This window comes from Cariama cristata, unplaced genomic scaffold (genome assembly GCF_000690535.1).
Source record: "Cariama cristata isolate BGI_N322 unplaced genomic scaffold, ASM69053v1 scaffold25245, whole genome shotgun sequence".
In the NCBI taxonomy this organism is placed as follows: domain Eukaryota; kingdom Metazoa; phylum Chordata; class Aves; order Cariamiformes; family Cariamidae; genus Cariama; species Cariama cristata.
In genome coordinates, this window is record NW_009618563.1 from 66,667 (window position 1) to 87,269 (window position 20,603).

The 20,603-nt window shown below is 37.0% G+C and overlaps 1 protein-coding gene across 1 annotated transcript; it reads right to left on the reverse strand.

Annotated features, from left to right (window-relative positions):
- Positions 1 to 232: 232 nt before the first annotated feature.
- On the reverse strand, positions 233 to 20,306 carry DHX36 (DEAH (Asp-Glu-Ala-His) box polypeptide 36). The gene is made up of 24 exons (XM_009700909.1): positions 20,200 to 20,306; positions 19,200 to 19,401; positions 18,466 to 18,504; positions 17,062 to 17,232; positions 16,063 to 16,142; positions 14,992 to 15,066; positions 14,694 to 14,860; positions 14,031 to 14,112; positions 13,422 to 13,562; positions 12,029 to 12,131; positions 9,998 to 10,085; positions 9,063 to 9,118; positions 8,896 to 8,960; positions 8,247 to 8,390; positions 7,459 to 7,576; positions 6,692 to 6,790; positions 5,507 to 5,680; positions 5,130 to 5,216; positions 4,407 to 4,490; positions 4,205 to 4,304; positions 4,030 to 4,120; positions 2,218 to 2,338; positions 1,452 to 1,604; positions 233 to 418 (listed from the first exon to the last, which is right to left on the reverse strand). Exons 1-24 carry the CDS (start codon positions 20,304 to 20,306, stop codon positions 233 to 235), a joined length of 2,733 nt encoding a protein of 910 aa, XP_009699211.1.
- Positions 20,307 to 20,603: the final 297 nt, after the last annotated feature.

Genomic DNA, 20,603 nt, shown 5'->3' on the forward strand with positions numbered 1-20,603 from the left:
ATACATCAACTAACACTGCTAGCATTGCATTTTCTCTTCTTTAGAAAGCTACACTGAACACAGAATACCATGCATATACAGATATTACCAACTATTTTGAAATAACTGCTCTTCAGTATGAGGGAATTAGCAGCTTACCCTAGAAAAGTTTTTCCTCTAGCTAAATAAATGCTATAAAAAACAAAACAAAAAAAGTGAGTATGTCGGCTTTATCGATACAGATGAAAGTGTGTCAACTATAGCGTTCACTCTGGAATCGTGGAGCATAGTTTCTGACACTTTCATTCTCCTGTGTTGTGATTAAGTCTATAATAGCTGTCAGTACTGCTGTATCCCTGGATTTAGTATCATTCCAGTCCACGGGATGCGGGTTTTCTATTTTTTCTTGTAGAAGATCATCAAGCTCTTGTCTCAAATTCTGCAAGAGTTTGTTGGAATGAAGGGAAAAAAAAAAAAGAAAAAGAGGCAATTAGATCAACACACAACAACATTACTACACTAAGTTCAAATCCCTTGGGCTCTCTGTTCTCCTAATCCTTACACTGGCTGTTCTCCTATCAATTAATTTCAACATTGCTACATTTCAACATTTGATCTTCAGGATCAAAATCTGCTTCTCAAAAACTAGCAGTTTACCTTTTATAACAGATGACCATCTCTGGATGTGATGGCCTTTAACAGCCTATACATCCATTAGCTGACTATTTCAGGATTAAAAATATTTGGGTTTGAAAACCCAAACACAGACAGTCAGATACAATTTCTAGGATCTAATATTAAACAGAGCTCTATTCAGCTCCTCCTTCCACTGGAACTTACTGCTACTAGCTGAAGAGTTCCATCCTCAGGTTTCCATATCCATGTGGACATTTCATGGAGTGATCAAGTCATCCTACAGCTTTTGCCATGGAAAACTACAGAGCTCTTCAAATCTCTCACTGTAAAATATGTTTATAAATCCTTTAAATCCACCCTACAGCTCTTCTGAAGCTTCTACAGTTTTTCAATACCCCCATGAATTTTTCAGCAGAGGCTGCGGCAGCTGAACTCAAACCTCAGGGCCCCATCGCTGGTGCCTCAGCAGGCACACAGCCTCATTCTCCTTAGTCAAGCTATTACGCTGCAAACCAACCAACCAGTCTGAGTGCCTGCTCCGAAGGCCAAACAGAAGGGAGTACATTACTCTCTGTGGCTGCCCAGTTCACCATGCGACACAGACCGTTCAGAATGTTATTTTTACTACTGCATTTTAACTTGCATTCATCTACACACCTTCAGTAGATCTCCTTTGTTTCCTTCGTGCACTTGAATAGCTTACTGGGAATACGTTTAAAATGTTGTATCTCCTTACAATGATAAATCAGTAGGTACACAGTAATATCAAATACAGAAATCTCTAAGAAGAATCAGTGTTATGCTAAGTCTCCCATATACATTATTATTACAGTCACCTTAACTAAGTGTGCTATTCTTGCCGGAGACTGGAAAACGATCCATTCATCCACAGCGATGGTATCCTGATCTTTGTCCTTCTGAATGGATATATCTCCTCCGAAGAACAAGAGACAGTATGGAGAGACCTCTGTGCAATCATACAAGTAAATCTGCAAGAAGACAAAATTGTCCAGTCACCCTTCAAAACATCTTAAGTGACATCAGTAACCCTTAATGAAACTCATAACAGAATTCCAGAAGAACATTATTCAGTCACCCATAAATTTGCAAGACATACCTGAGGCAACTCAGTTGGAAAAGTTACATGGAATCAGATAAAACCAGAGCAAAAATGGTCCCAAATACAGTCCTTCACACAGAGTGGTGAAATCAAACCAACTATTGCGTAACAATCAGAGGGAAAAAAAAATTTTTTTCAGCACATTCAAAAATGCTGCACTGGATCAAAACCAATAATAATAAAAAATAAATTACACCTATCATTGCCAGAACCTTTAAAAACACAAAACACAAAAAACCCAAACAAAAACAACCAAAACCACCCCAAACCACAAAAAAAAAAAATCAGAAGTTAGTATACTAGTTAATTTGTGGAACAATACCACCAGTATCAGAAAGAACATAATCTGATGGCATGTAAAAGAAATGATGCAAGAGAGGAAGGCTTCAAACAAAGGCACTGTTCACATCCCCTTTGAACCTTGATCCAACCTTATTAAAGAGCTACAAAAACAAGTTACACAAATAGAAACCTTCACATACACTGCTGGTTCTCATCTTCAAATGGTACACAAGCCAGTTATAATGGAACTCTGTTTCTTCGACATTAACTGATTTAGGATGAATATTAACTGTTCCATCTGTCTTGGTGCAAACTTTCACCCTTAAAAGAAAAAGTTTTTATTTTAGGATTGAAATAAGATCTTTAAAATTTAGCACAATCATGTCCCAAGTTAAAAAACCCTCCAATTATCCATTAGTGTTCTAAACTCTGAAAGTACAAGGACATTCAAAGAAACTTCAACTCCTTTCCCAAAAGATTACAACTGACTCTGCAGTTATGAATTTTTAGACATCTCTCTCTGCATTTAAGAAATCTGAATTCTTTGCCAAATTTACCCCCTTAATAAACCATGTCATTCTCTCAAGTAGAAAAAACAAGTGGCATTCTTTTTCCAAATGAAGGACGCCGAGTTACTGAATTTGGTTACATAAACCAAGTCTCAAGCAATTTCTTGGAAAAACCACATTGGGAACTTAGATATCTGAATTCTTCGCTCAGTGTTAAGCAGTGTCAGTGTGGAAGAAGGGACTAGCTATACCACTGTCAACCAGTCCAGAGTGGTGTACCTGTTTGTACCATGTGCCCGTGGACAAATTTGACTCAAGGGATAACATTCAACTGCTTTGGTTATACTTATTACCCAAAATCACATTTCCCTTCTAACATAACGATGTCAGACAATAAAAAGCAGAAACCAAGTTTCATACAACAACATGTATAAAGCACAAGTGTTCCCCTCCTTCCCACATTTCAGAGATGTAATCCTTTGGGTGTGGATTCCTGAGCTCTCTACTCCCTGCATGCAGTATTTTGCAAAACATGGGAGTCCAGCATTTTGAAACAGAAACAGCTGGTGGGAGAGGCTCTCCTGCAAAGCGGTTAGTTAATGAATCTCTTGTTTAGTGGGTCATAAAATTGAGCCTTCCTGGGCAGCTAGCTTACACCCAGCTCCACCACACGGCAAAGACACACCGATACAGTAACTTCCATCAGGTTGGCAAACTGACTCCATCCTTTAGGCGATTCCAGCACGCTGGACTCAGCTTAAAAGGGAGCAGCTACTGACGAGCAGTGTGTAATTTAGATCCGTCAATAGCTGACAATCTCAAGTATACTTTTGACTACCTTTTTCTTACTCCTTTCACAGAAATAATCACTTGTGGGTTTTTGGGTTGTTTTGGTTTTTGGGTTTGTGGTGAGTATTTTTATTGTTGTTGTTTTTTTGGTTTTGTTTTTTTAAATTATAGGCCTAATGATTGCTCCTAGCTTGCTGTTTCAACATTACACACCCAAGAAGGTTGATCCAAATGTTCAACCCTTCACTCCGCCTTTAATCAAATCCACGAAGAAGGATATCTGTATTCTGATGGGTGTACTGTTACTGTGAGTAACAGTTAATAAGAATAAATATTCTGATAATATAAGAAGTGATAAATCAACAGACCAGAATTCTGGGCTGTATCTTGCCAAATAATAAGAGAGTGTTTCAACTGCTGCTGTAGATCAAAGATGATGGTAGGACTCCTTTAGCAGCAGTGTTATTGATGTACTGTAACATTATCCATGGCATAAGGTCACACAAATTATTTCAGACTAGCAGGTATCCAAATGTTAAACAAATTAAAGATCAACAATCCCACGGCCTCATCTACCCTTCTCAAATGAAGTAACCAGCAACCATGACGAACTATAGAGACTCATTCATGCACTTGAGCCATTACTTCACCTTGCCAAACTACCTGATGTAGAAAACACCTCGAATACAAACCAACATTAAACCAAACCCTTACATTTTTCTCTTTTTGCTGAAGCTTGGCCGGATCTTTGCAACTTTTGGATATAAGCCAGCACAGATGACCGCTTTGAGCAACTTCTCATTATCTGTAGAAGACAGTACAGTAAATAACACAGTCCTGCAAACTGAGATCAGCTATCAGAAATTTTCCATTTCCTTCCACTGTTTACCTGAGTTGGTATTAGATTTGGGATCCTTGGGGTCTCTGCTGTTCACAAATCCAGCTGCAAGGAGATGCTCAGCAAACTGTCCTTTCATGTTATGCAGCATCTAGGAAACAACAAAAATTGCCCCAGGCTGATGCTGTACCAAAAGGCTCCTCCCCTTTTCCCCACAGACATGATCTTCTTTTTTGAGCTGCCAGCATGTTACCTGGAGCGTATTTGAAGATAGGAAATATTCCCAGCAATAGTCTTTCTCAGTTCTGAAACCACGCCGCCGAGTCTCTTCCCAGCCCTAAAAATTAAAGTTCAAAAGGCATTCGTAGGTGAACACATACTAAATAATTAAGGATGGCAAAAACTGGAGGTTAACAAACAATACAATTACTTTTTTCTTTACAGAGAGAAAGTAAATCCTTGGATCTCTTTGTATACATATATGCACCACAGAGCAGAAAACCACAACGTTACAACGTTTTGAATCAAAAATTTCCTTTTTCCATGGTGAGGAGTGAAATCTAGCTAAGTTTGCCAGAACTTCATTTGTTATTTTTAACAGTCCTGGGTAGAAACTGCATTCCAGGCCACTTATTTCCTCCTCTTTTCGCCCCAATACTATACAGCTAAATCTCCAACACTTTTGAAATCAGCTTCAGCCTCTTGTAGCGGCCAGAAGGACAAGAATTAATGACTTCAGCAAGGTAACTATAACATTATGTTTTGTCTCTTTCACAGACTTATCCACAAGAAATTAGGTTATTGAGCCTGAAGACAAGATTCCTCAACACCAGAAAGGTGAAAATTAATTAGGTTTTATGTTTCTGTAGAAGCCAAGAAAGAAATACTACAGAGCATAAACTGATCAGTTTTTTCCTTAGAATAAACCATATCACTCAAAATTCTAGAAGAAAAAAAAATGTTAAAACATACCTACCGTGAAAGCATTCACCACAGTTAGATGATCGCTTTTAGTGTTCTTTGACAGTTCCTTTCTTCTTGCATCTGCTACTTTCTCTTTGCCCTAAGAATAATTAGAACCTATATAATATTCATGACTGACATGACACTTCTCTTTTCCTAATTAAGGTACACATATACAGCAATACTTTGTGTGCAACACAGATGAAAATTAAAGCTACTTTCAATATTCTGTAGGCAAAGACAATACTTCACAGTATGTGAAGGCAGTCTTTTACTAATAAAAATGTAATTAACATGAAAATAAGATTACAGTGCTTTTAAACTATAACATCTCAGTAAGTCCCAATATGCTTAAAATCTTATGTGCAATTCTCCTCTTAGAAACTTTACCAGAGGAATGACAAAAGGGTCTTTGAAGCTGAGGCTGGCTGCAATTGTAAGTACTGGATCCAAGCAGCAGAATAAAGCTCCAAAGAGGATCATTTTTCCAATATGTGGTTCAACTGGTAATCGCGCTAAATGGACACCTAGTGGAGTCAGTTCTTCTTGTCTGTCCAAAGCATTCTGTCAGAAGAAGGGGGGCGGGGGGGAAGGGGAGGCAAAAAATAATAAACACAGTGTTTGAAATGGGGAGGATTTCCTTGAAATAGCCACTCGTATAGGTACAGAACAAAAGAAAATAGCTGGAGAACACAGCTACCTGTAATAAGGCATGGTAGGAAAATCATCAAGCAAGTTATGAAGAAACAGAAATATTCAGTCAGATTCAAGAAAACGGCAACCATCTTTAATTGTGTTTCAAGTGGTTTACTAGGGCTCAGTGTCTTTCTGGATGAAAGTATGAAGAATTATTAACACATCAAGTGTCTTCCTATTCTCCTGATCAAGCTTATTTTTAGACTTGTATCGTACCCTCAATATCACTTCTGGTTTTATTTATTCTATCCTTTGCTACCATACAGCATTGTCACAGAACACCAAACGTAGAGCTGAATTTTAATTTTACCTAAACATTTGTAGAATCATGCCATTAGTCTAAATACTGCCCTTCATCTAAATCAGATATTTCAATTTATTGCTACAAGTGATTTGTACAAACAATACCAGGGCAAGAAGTCAGTACTAAAAACGTGTCATTAATCTCTCCTTCCCCAGCACCCAAAGGGGCAATGACATACAAGACCTTTCTCCCATATGCCTTATTTGCCCACAGAAAAAGCACCCCAAACTCTTCACTAATCTGACTGGGATAGGAAGGCTTGGTGGACGCACTCGTGCGCAGGGTGGTAGAGAAGCAGTGAGTTAAATACCTGTAGGGAACTTAAGTGCAAGGTGCATGTATATGTTTTGAGTAACTTAGGAAGTTTCTCAAAAACTAGTCTTTGCAGCCTCTAAACATCATGTATTCTGTGAAATTATTTCTTCCGTTCTGTGAAGACACATAAAGGCTCTACACAATATGCAAACGGCTGCAAATGGCCAGACCTGTAGAATCAGAACTGTCTGACAACAAACAATGCAGTAACATGGTTCTAAACAGATTTTTCCTTGCAGGTACGTTAAGTAATACTTTACCAGTTCCATTAGATGATTTATGGCCAACATTACAGCATCACGAGATGGTGGATCCATTAGCTTGCTCAGAAAATAAGCAATTCCACCAAGCTTTAGAATCTGAAGGGAAAACAAAAACAAAAACACACACCAAAAACCTACAGCAATTGGAGAAAGATGCCTACCTAAAATTAGTAAGCAGTGACCACACTAATTAAAAAAGTGTGATTAATTCACAGCTTGAGTTAGGATTTTACTAATTAAGAACTAAGGACAAAAATAAAAATGTGTTAATGATGAAACTGGAAACATCAGGATCTATTCTTCATTCAGTATGCGTACACATGGTATTCCTTATGCATGCATAAGGAATTCAATACAAACTGGCAAAAAGGAAAACTCACATGAGTTGTTTTAAAACTTCTTTTTAGTAAAATTCTTTTAAGACATTGTATCCCTTGACTCACTGGCATTCTCACTGAAGCTCCTCGGACTGAATGATATTTGGGGTGAGGGGAGGGGGAAGCACAGTCCAAATTTTTGTTAATAGACTTCAGCTTTTATTTATATCAGACAATCCTATTTTTCCTGGGTTTGATGCATCTAGATACAAGTAAGCATTTTGCAAAAGTTGCCGCAATTATTAGCTAAATATTTTGTACTTCCGGTGTAAGAGAGTTTTCACTCAAAGACAACCCTGGGCTCACACTTGCACTAACTTGATCTCTCAACCTCTTACTCCAATGGAAAAGTAGATAATAAACACGTTTGAAGATTCATATGTTTACCTTGATTTGTAAACAGAGTTCTTCCAAAGGTGTCCTCAAGATCTCTGGTAACTGATAATCATCTAGAAGGCTAGCACGTAGTCCATTGTATAGATGATAACAGTGGCCTGGCTGAACTCTGGAATGATTTAAATAAACAATTGTATTTTTTTTCCCAGGACACTGTGACATTACAATTGCGTTTGTTTATAAACAGCTTTCCAAAACACCTCAAGGAAATTACACCAAATGTATTCAATTGTAAAAGCCATTTCAGTCTTCTGAAACACAGACCCACGAGCAGGAAAAAGGCATGCAAAACACAGGATCCTCCTATCAATTGCTCAAAAGGAGCAATGAAGAGACCAGATAAGAACTGGAGCCTGAACCAGAGAGAAAATACTCCACAAGGTATTTTTAGAGGGAGAGAAATTAAAGAAAAAAATAAAATTGGTATATTGCTAAGTGATATTAATTTGTAGGCAATTGTCACTTTAATGTATCATAGCCTCAAAAATCAGGTGGGAAGACAAACACCACCAACAAAAATTAAAAAAAATTAAAAAATAATGCAGGACTTATTCTTCTGTAAGAAGGAGGGAAACTCCCAAGTTAAATGCAGTGCAAGTTAAGTCCATTTCCTTGGAAGACAAAGAAACCATTCTTCCCATAAGAACAAGAGACAGTTGTGCTAGCATCTGCTGCTGAACATACTGAATAACAAAGTCGTATCTTCAGCACGCATGTGCTCCAAGACTGATGGAAACTTCACATCACAAAACTTTCCTAACTATCCCCATTATCCTTACCTTCCTGCTCGACCTTTCCTCTGCTTTGCATTAGCTTTACTAACCCATTCTGCTGCCATTGTGCTAATGTTATTCTGTGTGTCAAAGTGAGTTTCCTTTATTTTTCCACCATCTATAACGAACACGACGTCATCTATTGTAATGCTGTTTAAAAAAATAAAAAGAGAGAAAAAAAAAATGCAACTCTTCATCTTTGCAAGTGTGACCTAGGATTTGAAAGGGGTTTAGCTTCTCTTTATCCCCTCCCAAACTGTGAACCAACAATAAAAATAATAAATCTGTCTGGAATTTCATTAAGAATTACGTTACTAAGCAGTTCAAGAAAGAGCTTGATTTATTCTCCTGGGTCTGGAAAAAGTCACCACATGGGGTTAGGAAGCCTGCAGAGGGGATAAGCAGCTCAGATTTATCATGTAGAACAAAGGCGAGCCATTATAGTAACATCCACATTATAATTGTTTAAAACAATTAAAGGAAAACTCCTGTTTAGTCTATAAACATTTCTAAAGATAAAGTGTTATAAATGAATGGTACAAACATGAAAACATGTATTTTTGGAAATATTAAACAGGTTTATACTTTAAATTATCACGTTCATTTATTTTGTTAAATGTATAGCTTTTTTTGGTCTGTACAGCTAGCTATTTACCTAGTCTCTGCAATGTTGGTAGCAATCACGATTTTCCTTACTCCTGGCGGGGTCTTCTTAAAAACCTGTAATTATCCATGGCCCATTTACATGTTTGCCAAAACCAAAGATATGCTTAATTAATTTTTTTTGTAGTTGTGAAATACTACAGTAAGAGAAAAGCATACCTGAGTCTGGTTCACAGTAGGCATCAATGAATGTAAAGGTATGATAATAAACCTATCTGAAAATTAAAAATCAGTAAGAGATATGGTGTAAGCACAGACACTTTAATTTTACAGGAAAATCAACTATGCAGAAGAGAAAATATGCTGCAAGTCAGTCTACTTCTTCTTACTCTGAATTCACAGGTATATGTATCATAATGGCAAATTCTAAAGTAAAAAGTTATAAAGGAATTCTTTTTTCTCATGCTATGATGACTTGACAAGTTTAAGAAAATGTATGAAGTTATATACAGTAATTTATATTTCATTTTTAAATTCTCAAATAATCGCTCAAGTTTAATAAACTGACACTCTCAATCTTCCAAGAAACTGGAGTTCTTTATCTATGGAACGTACACATGAACTGTAAGACAACTATCTGGATGGTCAAAAGTATAGTTAGGCAAGGTAGATGAAAATATGAGTTATGCAAACAGGACAAAGTAAAGTGTCTCAGATAGGCATGCAGTATTTTTGTGTCCTACTAAAAAAAGCTTCTAGGAATCAACAGGATGTAAAAGAACTCTCAGCAAAGCAGCAGACAGAAGCTGCTGAAGAATCAAGACGACAGGAAATGAACACAGAATGAAGAAAGAGAGTTTAGTTTTGGATGGAAGTTATCATAGCTACAAGAAAGGACAGAAGGAAAAAGATGCAGGTCTGAGATTCTTTTTCAGATTGTTCACTCCTACACCAAGAAAAATTAGTTATTATCATTAGCAGATGAAAGATACCATAGAAATACAAAAAATGCAGAACACACTGCCACCATTTTGAGGAGAGATGAGGAAAAAAAACCCAAACCATAATTCAATGCAACATCAGCAATCACGTAAAAAAATTAAGAGTTTGCCACTAACTACTGCTAGAATTCCTATGTAAAACTTTGTTTTTACCTGACTTAAACATGACTTGTGACATCAAGAGATCATGCAAAGTGCTAATGTTGTCCCAGCCTGGAAGAAACACTAGAATTGCACCATCCTATATATAAAAGAGGGAGTGAAGGGAAAAGAGGTTAGAATAAATTACACGCTATGTAAAGAATCAGCTACTTGCACACTAATACATATATGCTGGGTATGTGACATTTGAAAGCCCATTGACTCAAATTTGAAACAACATTCATAAGACTGTTTTCTATAAAAGAGTTAGCTACATATATTTATTTGAACTTAATAAATAAAAATTTGATTTTAAACATTTTTCCCCCTGCAGTGTTTTAAACACAGCCATGTCGACACTAGAAGAATTTGAGCTGCAAATAAAACAGAGAAACTAGTGTATAATTTTCAATACAGGAAGAACAAAATACGAAACAGCAACTCATCCTCATTATCCACATCTTAAATGATCTATCAGCTGAAATATTAAATTATTTGATATTTTTAATAATGAAAGTTCTCTTCAAGGAATCAGCCAAGGTGTCAGCCCTTCCACAGATGTTTTTGAACACAATAAAAAAAACCCCACAAAATCAACAGCTTCACGCTATGACAACCTATATACATTATACCTATGGTAACAGAAGCTATTCTTACTTCATGTTTGTCACTGCTTCAGGTACAGGATCTTTCTGACATTAATATTCTGATAATGTTATTACTAAATAACAGTGTACGGCACATTTGGGGATAATTATTAATGCAGCTGTATTAACTGCTAACCTTGACAAGCTGAAAGTTGGAAGAGTCTCCTAGCTGTGTGTTTGGGAAATGTGACCAGACTTTTGCTAGGCTGTATAAAAATTCAGTCTTCACAGCACCTAAGTCATACTTAGATTACTCAGGCAGAATCACCGAATCGTTATGGTTGGAAGAGACCTCAAAGATTCATAGAGTCCAACCTTCTACCCAACGCCACCATGCCCCCTAAACCATGTCTCGAAGCGCCACTTCTAAACGTTTTTTTGAACACCTCCAGGGACGGTGAGTCCACCACCTCCCGGGGAGCCTGTTCCAATGCCCACCGACTCTTACAGTGAAGAAGTTCTTCCTAATATCCAACCTGAACCTGCCCTGGCGCAACTTGAGACCGTTGCCTCTTGTCCTATCACTAGTTACCAGGGAGAAGAGACTGACCTCCACCTCACTACAACCTCCATTAAAACCAAAAAAAAAACATTAAAGCCAACTGCCCAGTGCAGGTATGAGGTAGAGAACATCAACTCTTAGTATTGCTCTTGCCCTCTCCCTCTCATTGCTGAGGAATTAAGAACAGAGATTTAGTTGTACACTAAAGAGCTTTTCAGACAGTTTTCTACAGCTACTTCACAAAACGTAACTTTTATGACAGAGTCAAAGGATGCTACGTTTCAAACACACGTACACAGTCACAGAAACAGCTAAAAGTCAAATTTTAATTTGAAATTATATTACTTTCCATCAAATAACTAAGATGTGTAACTAATTTGAAGGCTTACTTAAAAGCTTAGCCAAAAGAAAAAAAATGCAGCAATCTGAATCAAAATGGCATCCAAACCTTCATATATCTGTCCTGTCCTATTTAAGAGACAATCCCTGCTGTCAATGAAAGAATTCAGGCTCTTTTTCACCCTTGCTCAGAAGGGACCATAAATGAGCATATCAAATGTATTTATAAGTTTTCCAAATTTCTTACGTACACAGTTCTCATTAATACCCACAATCCCTATTCAAGATAATGTTTAGATGCGTGCTCCCCTTTAAACATGGATTCTAACCTGTCATTTCAATAAACACGGTGACCAACCACATTCTAAACTCAGGGCTTAGGTAGTAATTAGATATTTAAAAGCTGTTAGGTTACTTCTCAGAAGAGCAAAACAAAAAACTATTCTTCTTTGTATCTGTATGATAAGCCAAACTATCAGCTCTGACATTCCCAACAGCCACTGACCACAATCCAGTCACATCATTAAAATCTGATGATAGGTGACAGAAGCGTACCTCTTCTTCCAAAACGATGTGTCTGATAAGTGCTGCTATGAGGTCAAGGTCGACCTTGTCATCGTCCATCATTTCCAAGGCATCTATAGTACTTGATGAATACCTACAGGCATTGAAAGCATACCTATTGGTAACGAATTAACATACAAAGTCATGCACTCATGTTTCTGTTACAAGGCTCTGCAATCACAAATCTATGTAACCCGCTACTGATCAGTTTATTTCTTTGTCTGTTCAATTACTGTACCGCCAGGGTACTCTCAGGATGTACTTTAGTGCAATTATCCCCAGTTTCAAATAGTAAGTTTAAGAATTACCACATTATGACTGAACTGCATTTGAAGCATTTACATGATCTCTCCCTTCCTCATGGATTACCTAGGACCTAAACAATCCGAGTTTATCCTTCAAGTTATCTCTTGCTTAGAGAGAGTACAGGAGGCACCTCGTCTGTTCAGCCCTTTGACTTCATGAAAGCTAACACTACGGAAAGAACTGCCAATTGGTTTAAAAGACATGGTGGGAAAGGGAAGGAGGCATACAAATGGGATGAGCAGAGCATGGGATAGGACAAACAGAGGTACTGGATTGAGGACTCTTCCCTCAGAAAAGAGACATAAAACCAAGCCACCGACATTCATTATTGTTACCAAGCTGGATATATAGACAGTCCCAAAATGCAGAGGACAAATAAGACAGGAGAAAAATAGGAGATGCTGTTCCTGAAATACATCAGCCAGGCTATCCAAATAATCGACTCACCCTGATTACCAAAGTAGTCAAATGCTGGCAATCAAAAGAATGTTTCAAGTGGACAATCTCTACTGGGTGCTCAGGAGGCAAAATTATTTAACTTTTAAACCACTCCAGAGGAATATTAAAATATTCTGAGGAAAATGTTGTGGTGGGTTTTTGTTTTGTTGGGTTATGTGGGTCTTTTTGTTTGTTTGTTGTTTTGTTGGCTTTTTTTTTTTAAAGAAACAGCACTTTATTATTATGTTGATCATGAGACTGAAGTACTGCGAGATCTCTCTCAAAGAAAAAGACTGAAGAATGGGAGAATTCATCAGAAGAGAACCAATGGACAAAGCTTAAGAAGCCTAACATTATGCTGAAGACTGTAGTGCACGATACCAACGTCAATAGCAAGCAACTCCAAAGCTCTAAGCTCTCTTGCTGTTTGCACACACAGAGGAAGTGAATTCTCTGTGATAACTCTAAGGCACTTCAACGGTTGTCAGCCAACTGTACTGGCAATTCCATCATTATTGTTGTCCCCAGTAGCAACTATCACATCATTAATAGAAGCACAGTAATAGAATACAGCAGTAATTTATCTTTCTCATTAAGAAGTGCCTAAAAACTTAATGCAAAAGAGTAACTTGAGAACAACCTGCCCCGCAGCTGCCTTAAGTAGTCTGGCCATCGTTCCCTGTAGATTTCCTCTTTTTCTTCTTTTTCTGGTCTGCTTACATGTCCTTGCATGAAGCCTTTCTTCCACCGTGGCCGACGGTCTGTGTTTTCTGGAGTATATCTTTAAATTTATATAACAAACATATTTTAGTTTCAAAATTTAATTAATTTAAAGCCAGCTGCATAGACAATATGCCACGCTTTAGCCATACCATGTAAGTAAGACTCTTGACTTCATTTTCTGAAAATTTTACTTATAAACACAGGTACCATCTCTAGTAAGCATGAGAACACGTAGAAAAAGGAGTCTGAACAAACAGAAAGACTAGCTTGATTTAGTAGCCTGAAAATTCACCACGACAAAAAGACAGACAACTTTTTTTTTTTCCTCCCCAAGCCAACATTTCCAGGTAGCGATGTGCCATTTTTAGTTACTGTAAAAGCTACTAAACTTTCCTTGAAAGGTCTTCTGTTGAAAAACACAGCTAAGTCTCCCACAGGCTATTTATGCCAAGACAATCTTTGGAAAGACATACTAAGCAAAAAACCCAAAATACCATCTATAATGGTGTTCAGAAAATACACTTACCTCAACTTCTCAATTACATCTTCAAGAAGATATTCCACCACAGGGAATGTGAACCCAGGTATGTGAATCATTGGACAATTATCTGTCGAGGAAGGCAGAACTCTGTTTTTAAACAGCAAATAAAACACTGTACTGAAATAATAGAGGCAATAAACATTCTTCACTATTTTTGCAATATAGTTGCCAAGTCTATAGGGTTTTTCTGTTTATTCTGAAATTCTCACAGAAGACATCATATTCAATTCCAAGTAAAGTTGCTGAATAAAGAAAAGCATAGGTAGCCAGCTGTATATTGCTCTCCAGCTTGTTCATCTGGTTCTAGCTACAGGATAAAGCTGGAAGACTGAACAACTACAGGCTTCAATCTGGTTGCCTATTCATACCAAGACTTCTAAAATATGGTAAATATTAGTAAATATTTAATATAAAAACACTCTGGAGATACTGTTTCCACGATATGTCTGAAAAGCAAACACAGAAGCAACACATGCTCATGATGAGATAAAACTAAAGGAACAAGCATCTCCAGCAGCTGGCAACTATTTTTAAAACTGAAGTCATTACCTCTTTTGATAAAAATCAATCCTAAAATTTGAGAGCTCCACTATACTGTAGAAGTCTAAATTACTTAAGAGGAACATTCATAGTAAGCATTTCACCTACCGAAATACTCCGAAAACTTCTCTGCATTTAAAGTAGCACTCATTAGTATTACTTTCAGATCCAAACGAATATTCAAAAGATCTTTAATAATGCTCATTAAAACATCTGACTGAAGATTTCTTTCATGAATTTCATCAAGGACTACATGACTAATGCTGGACAAGTGCCTAAAATAGAAGAGCAGGAAGTTAAACATTTTTACCGAAATTAAAAAAAACAGAGCTGAGTGTTAGAAACAGCTCAGTAGTCAAGTCATTTCACAAGCCTATTCACTTTCTTATTAAATAGGAAAACTTACTTATCTGACTGGAGCCACTGTAGAACAATTCCTGTGGTACAGTATAAAATTGAGCCTTGCTTCCTTGGTAACCGACTGAAAGAGATACATCAAGAATTCCTCAGTTCTCTTCTGTATTTTACAAAGTACTTTAAAAGTTTAAAATCAAAATGCAGACAGTCATTATAGACATTATGAAGTCTGCCTCATTCTCTAACTTGCTCACTTACAGTTCAATTGGAGGAACAAGGAATCAGGCCACAGTTGCAGCATTTTTGTGGATGGGGAATGAACTACTTGTAATCTGACAGTAGCCCTGACCCCCTAGACATAATTTTTCATCATTTGCACATTGATCTGCTGACGCCAAATTCCTGCAGCTATCTAAGCTCAGCACAGATAACAGCTAAATATACAGCAGTGTAACATTCTTGATTAAATAGTAAAGAAAAATATGAATGAGATTCTATAAACTCAAATTAAAATGATGAAAGACTAAGCTTCCATCTCTCACCAGCAGTTTTTCTTCAACGATAATTGAGATTCCATTATTTGCTGGAAACATTTCAGATTTTTTTAAATCACAGATGACTCCAAATGTAATAGCTTTTGCTCTATGGCAGTAGGTCTATGAACTCTTGTCAAGGCACTTTATCACCTGATCCCAGTGGGATTACTCAATAGATAAGTGTAGTAAATACATAGTTTAACACAGAAATACAGCTTATAGCATTCTCTCCTTTAGCATTTCCATTTTTCCTTGGAATTCATGGATTAGGGACATCAGTTTTCCCTCTATCTATAGCAGAACCTTTTAGAAGAGCTGAAAAAAAGAATTACTAGACAAATTATAACTTGGTGCTAGCCACTGTTACATGCTGCATAAAATACAATAATCACACTCGAACTTTCTGCTAAATTTCAAAAACCTTATTCCCTACACCAGCTATTCACAGGAATTCCTTTTGGAGAAAATATCAGAATGAAACCAGTCACCTATGCTAAGAACTACTTTTCAAATTCTCTTGCCTGAGTAACACTAGATACTACTTTACACGAATGCAAAAAAACGGCCAAGAGAGCCTCTCTCACCTCTGTAGACGAATTTGGTATCCTGTACTCTTGCCATTACCACATGCTTCTGCCCTTTCAGCAGCAACTCTCTCGGCCACCTTAGAAAAATAAATAAAATCAAAATAGTACATTAAAGAAAACATTAAGAAATCCCACAAGGCTGATTATGATTTAGCCATTCATCACTAGGAAATACCTAGAACCAAGATCTTACGTAAACAACAAAGAAACACCCTGAAAATCACTTTTTCTCCTCCACTAAGAACAGTGTTTGCTGTCAGCAACCCAAGAAGAGGTTTGCGACCCAGGACATTTTAAAGGAACACAACCATTTAGGCATTAGCAATACACTCACACTTTCAGCAGGGCGAGCTTTTCCTCAAAGGAAGTAAGGTTCTATAATCATTTGACACTTAACTATCAAGAAGAGTAATTACTGTGCACTTAAAAGCCCAATTCTTTCTTGCTCATTAATATACCTCTAAAGGGCCTGATACAACATTAGTGTTTACCTTAACTGACATTTGCACTGCCCAAATCCATTAAAATCACAGATATAAACCATGAGTAAATTCAGGGAAGAATGAGGCTTGCAGTGCCAGTACTCTATTAACAACCAAAACATACGAAATATCAAATTAGTGTGTATTAACAAAATTGGTTTTTGCAATAGAATCTAAGATGACTGAAAAAGAACACACAAAAAGCCATCTTCACTGTCCAAGATAAGCATCTTGAGCCTTAAATTTAGTATAAGTACATGTGACAGCAGAGCAGTTTCTTTGAGAGGTTCACAGTATCTATCTAGAATTTCTGCAGATCTTAACGTCAAATAATCTAGCAGATTCTACACTTGGTTCATAAGCTTGCCCATGGATCCTATGCCCAGTAAGAAACATAGTTTCATTCAATGATTCTGAGTAAGGTAGTAACTTTTTCTCAGATTCATTAGTTTAAAAAAAACAAAAAAAAACCACACAAGAAATTAGTTACTCAGTTTGTCAAAATGGCACTCACCGAGATAGCACTGATCCTCCTAGGCTGAGTACAAACAATCCTGCATGTAGACCCTTTCCCTCGCTCTATGTAATCATCCAAGATGAACTGGGTAACTTGGGTTGTCTTTCCACAACCAGTTTCACCACTTATCACAGTTACTCGATTATTGTTTATGAGGTTTACAAGTTCCTGTTTCCAAACAAAGAGAAAAGATTTATTGTATTATTGTTCAAAACAGATTTTAGAAGGATTTTGACAATTCTTTGCTACTGTGCAGTGAACTTAGAAGAAAGTGTCCTAGCAACTAAAGAAACACATACTCCTCTGTTTCTCCTAATACTAAAAAAAGTTTAGTTTAAACCACACACAAGTAATTTCTGCACATTTGCACTTCACATGTGTGAGATTTAAAGCATATCAAATCTGAATACTAGTTTTAAATACTTAAGATCCTCTATGAAAATAACATAAAATATTTAAAATGAAAGCCTGTTTTAAACTTTTCTCCCTCCTACTTGCTTTCTGTATATCTTTGGTGACTAAAAACAAGCGTTTTGCCTGTTGGACTCCAAGACTGTACTAACCAAAGATTTTCAGCGCAATATTTTAACATTGCTTATACCAACAGAAACAGATTTCTTACACTCCCAGCCTCTCTCTCTCAATCCACAGGACTGTAAAGGAGAGTATAATTATTTTAAGAAGCAAACACTAACATGAAGGACCACATTATGACAAATATATTAACTTTAGAAAGGAAGCTCACTAATCATTCATCAAACCTGCAAAAGAAAATGTAACAGAATACTCAATTTCTATTTCATACAGGCGACACCAAATGAAGAATTAACATCGATTAATAATAACTCATACTATCACTAACGTTATACTTTGACTGGGAACTAATGGCAGTAAAAGCCAGCAGTACAGCCATTAAGTCTGTACTTAAAAAAGGCTGAATCGGCATTATATTCAATTCTAAATTGGGCAAATGTTCAACAAATGGCCACAATCTTATATATATAAGAAAAAGAAAGCATGACAATTTACACAGAGGTCAATTACTCTATACAAAATCCAAGTAACTAGGAATGTTCTAAAAGTTTAACTGGCAGAGAAAGAAGAAAAGACCTTAAAAAAAAAAGTACTTAAATGTACATTCAATACTATTTCTGTGGTTAATGCTGCCCCTACTGATAAAACAGTATACAGCCCCGAAGTTACTTCATACATATCGTGAAGCAGTGAACCTAAGCTACTTTCCAGAAAGAAGGCAAACCCAGTGTTAGAACTAGGGAGGCTTCAGCACCTTCACAAATGGCAATAAAGGTTTCTGGTTACTCCCAGTTACACAACTGTTTTCTCCCATTTTACACCAGAGCAACATAAACACATATTCTTTCAAATTAAACACACATTTACCTGTCTCATCCCATACGAAGGGAGCTTCTCTCGGAATCTCTGAGGAAAAAGAAAACAACAGTATGTATCTTTAAACACCTTTCCAACACTGAAGTAATATAACAGATTTCATCTATGATCCAGGCTAAACTGCAAAATAACAGGACAAACTGTTCGGCTAATACTTATATAAACACAGGCCCACTAGAAATAAGTTTAATTCCATGCATGTTTTCAGTTTCATTAAATTTAGCCCAATTATTTAAAACCAACAGTTCAGTGCCTAAAGTGTTACGTACATACAGCTGCAAGACTAGGGCCTTGAATCAAAGGGAGAACCAGCTGTTCATGCTAAAACTGTTTTATTTGACAACTCTATATATGGCTATTAGAAAAACATAAACTACATTTTTAAGAGGCAATTCCTTCAGAGCCCACTTTTGTGCTTTCAGTTTTAGACATAAATGCATGGATACAATCTGTTAAAAAACAGAAAACCGCACCCAACTATACAATGTGTAAGCTTAAAATTTCAGATTTTATGCAATCAGAAATTGTCACCGAAAGCCTGTTTTTTAACCACTGTCCTATTGACCGGTATGCATTTTGCAAATTCCGCAGGTAATTTTTAGCCAAAATAACATCATGACAACTTCCTAGTAAATAAATTTGAAGAAGTTATGTTTTCTGGTTAGTTTAATTAAGAAAAAAAAAAATCCAATGCAAAGCTTTCTACTTAACATACGGAAAAGTACCTGCATTTCAATATATCTAGGATCAGATTTCTTCTTTCTTAAGTCTTCTTGAAGTTGCTCATCTAAATCAGTATCCTGCTCATTTTTTTCAAAGAGATATTCCACATCCCGATCAAGATGTGTTTTTTCCAAGACTGGTCTCTGTCTTACAGGAGCTTTTTCAGCATCTGGTTTCACTTTTGCAGGCTGTTCTGGAGTAGGTCTGAAATAAGTGCAGAGAACTGAAACTTCAAAGATTATCCAAGATGTGCCTGGTCACTGTGAAGAGCACACTGAACCACTCAAGGCAAACCTTAAATCTGTTTTCAAGACATTAAATCCAAGAGTTACTTGACCATCAGCTGATGAGAATACGGCATATGTCATTAGAACAATTAAAGTCTGAAAATTACCACCCAGTAAAAATTTTACATCAGTATCTAGAAACGTAATATGTTCTTTTGTATCAAATGAAGTGAACAAAACATCTCCAGAGAATTACTGCTTAAGCCCCTGCCAGAACCACTGCCCTGTAACTGCATCTTTCAGCAAACTGCAGACCCAAACACCTAATTTCAGTAACACACCTGACTGCCCATGTCACTGCTATTATTTAAAACCCTTTACATGTTAAGAATGGACCCTATTTCACAGAGGCTGAGAAAACATTCCAAGACCACACAAGAGCTGAAAAATGAAGTCAAGTGCCACCTCTAGAAGAGTAATTCCAGAGGCCAGGGGAGCTTAAAAATTCCATACACGTACTCTAGTAGGCCTGGAGATTGATTACAGGATCTTCTGATTTTAAGTAAATCTCAAACAATAATATGGAAGAGAGTTTTACAGCAACAGTTACAACCAACTGTTTCAGTATGACAGTACATGTGGAAAAACCTGAGAATATTTGTTAACCTAATTCACTCACTAAATGTAAATAACTTCTGATATATCTTCCTGTCAGTTTGTGGGAAGTTTGTTCAATTCAGAGCAAATAAAGGCATAAGTAATTGTTTCTCTTTACCCTTCTTCATCCCCGGACCACCAAGACATTGCTTCTTGCTCTTTTTCATTTTTAGTTTGGACAGTATTCAACAACTGCACAATTTGCTCTTCCCTGCGTTCATCCATACGCACAACAGCTCTCTAGTGAGGGGGGAAAAAAAAAGTACAGTTTTCATCAACATGCACTCAGCATATCTGCAGATGTTACATTATTAACACTTAAACACCATCCTCAAACTAATGAGGCTCTTCAGCATGCTCAGAAACTTCTAAGTTTTTCCTTATAAGTAATTTCAACATACAGAGACAAACACATCTTTTTCATCACGTGAGGCGAAACATTTCATAAGCGTGCACCTCTCAGGGAAAGGCCCTTCTGCCCGGGCAGCCAGGGCGCCGGGCAGGGCGCAGGGGGCACACCGG

Bases quoted from the DNA above. Each gene is read 5' to 3' on its own strand.
- DHX36 (XM_009700909.1), bottom strand. From the start codon at position 20,306: ATGGATGAACGCAGGGAAGAGCAAATTGTGCAGTTGTTGAATACTGTC. The intron at 17,233-18,465 runs GTAAATGTGTGT...GTTTGGAAACAG, and splicing joins CTTCGTATGGGATGAGACAG to GAACTTGTAAACCTCATAAA. The intron at 7,577-8,246 runs GTAAGGATAATG...AAATCATTCCAG, and splicing joins AGGAAAGGTCGAGCAGGAAG to AGTTCAGCCAGGCCACTGTT.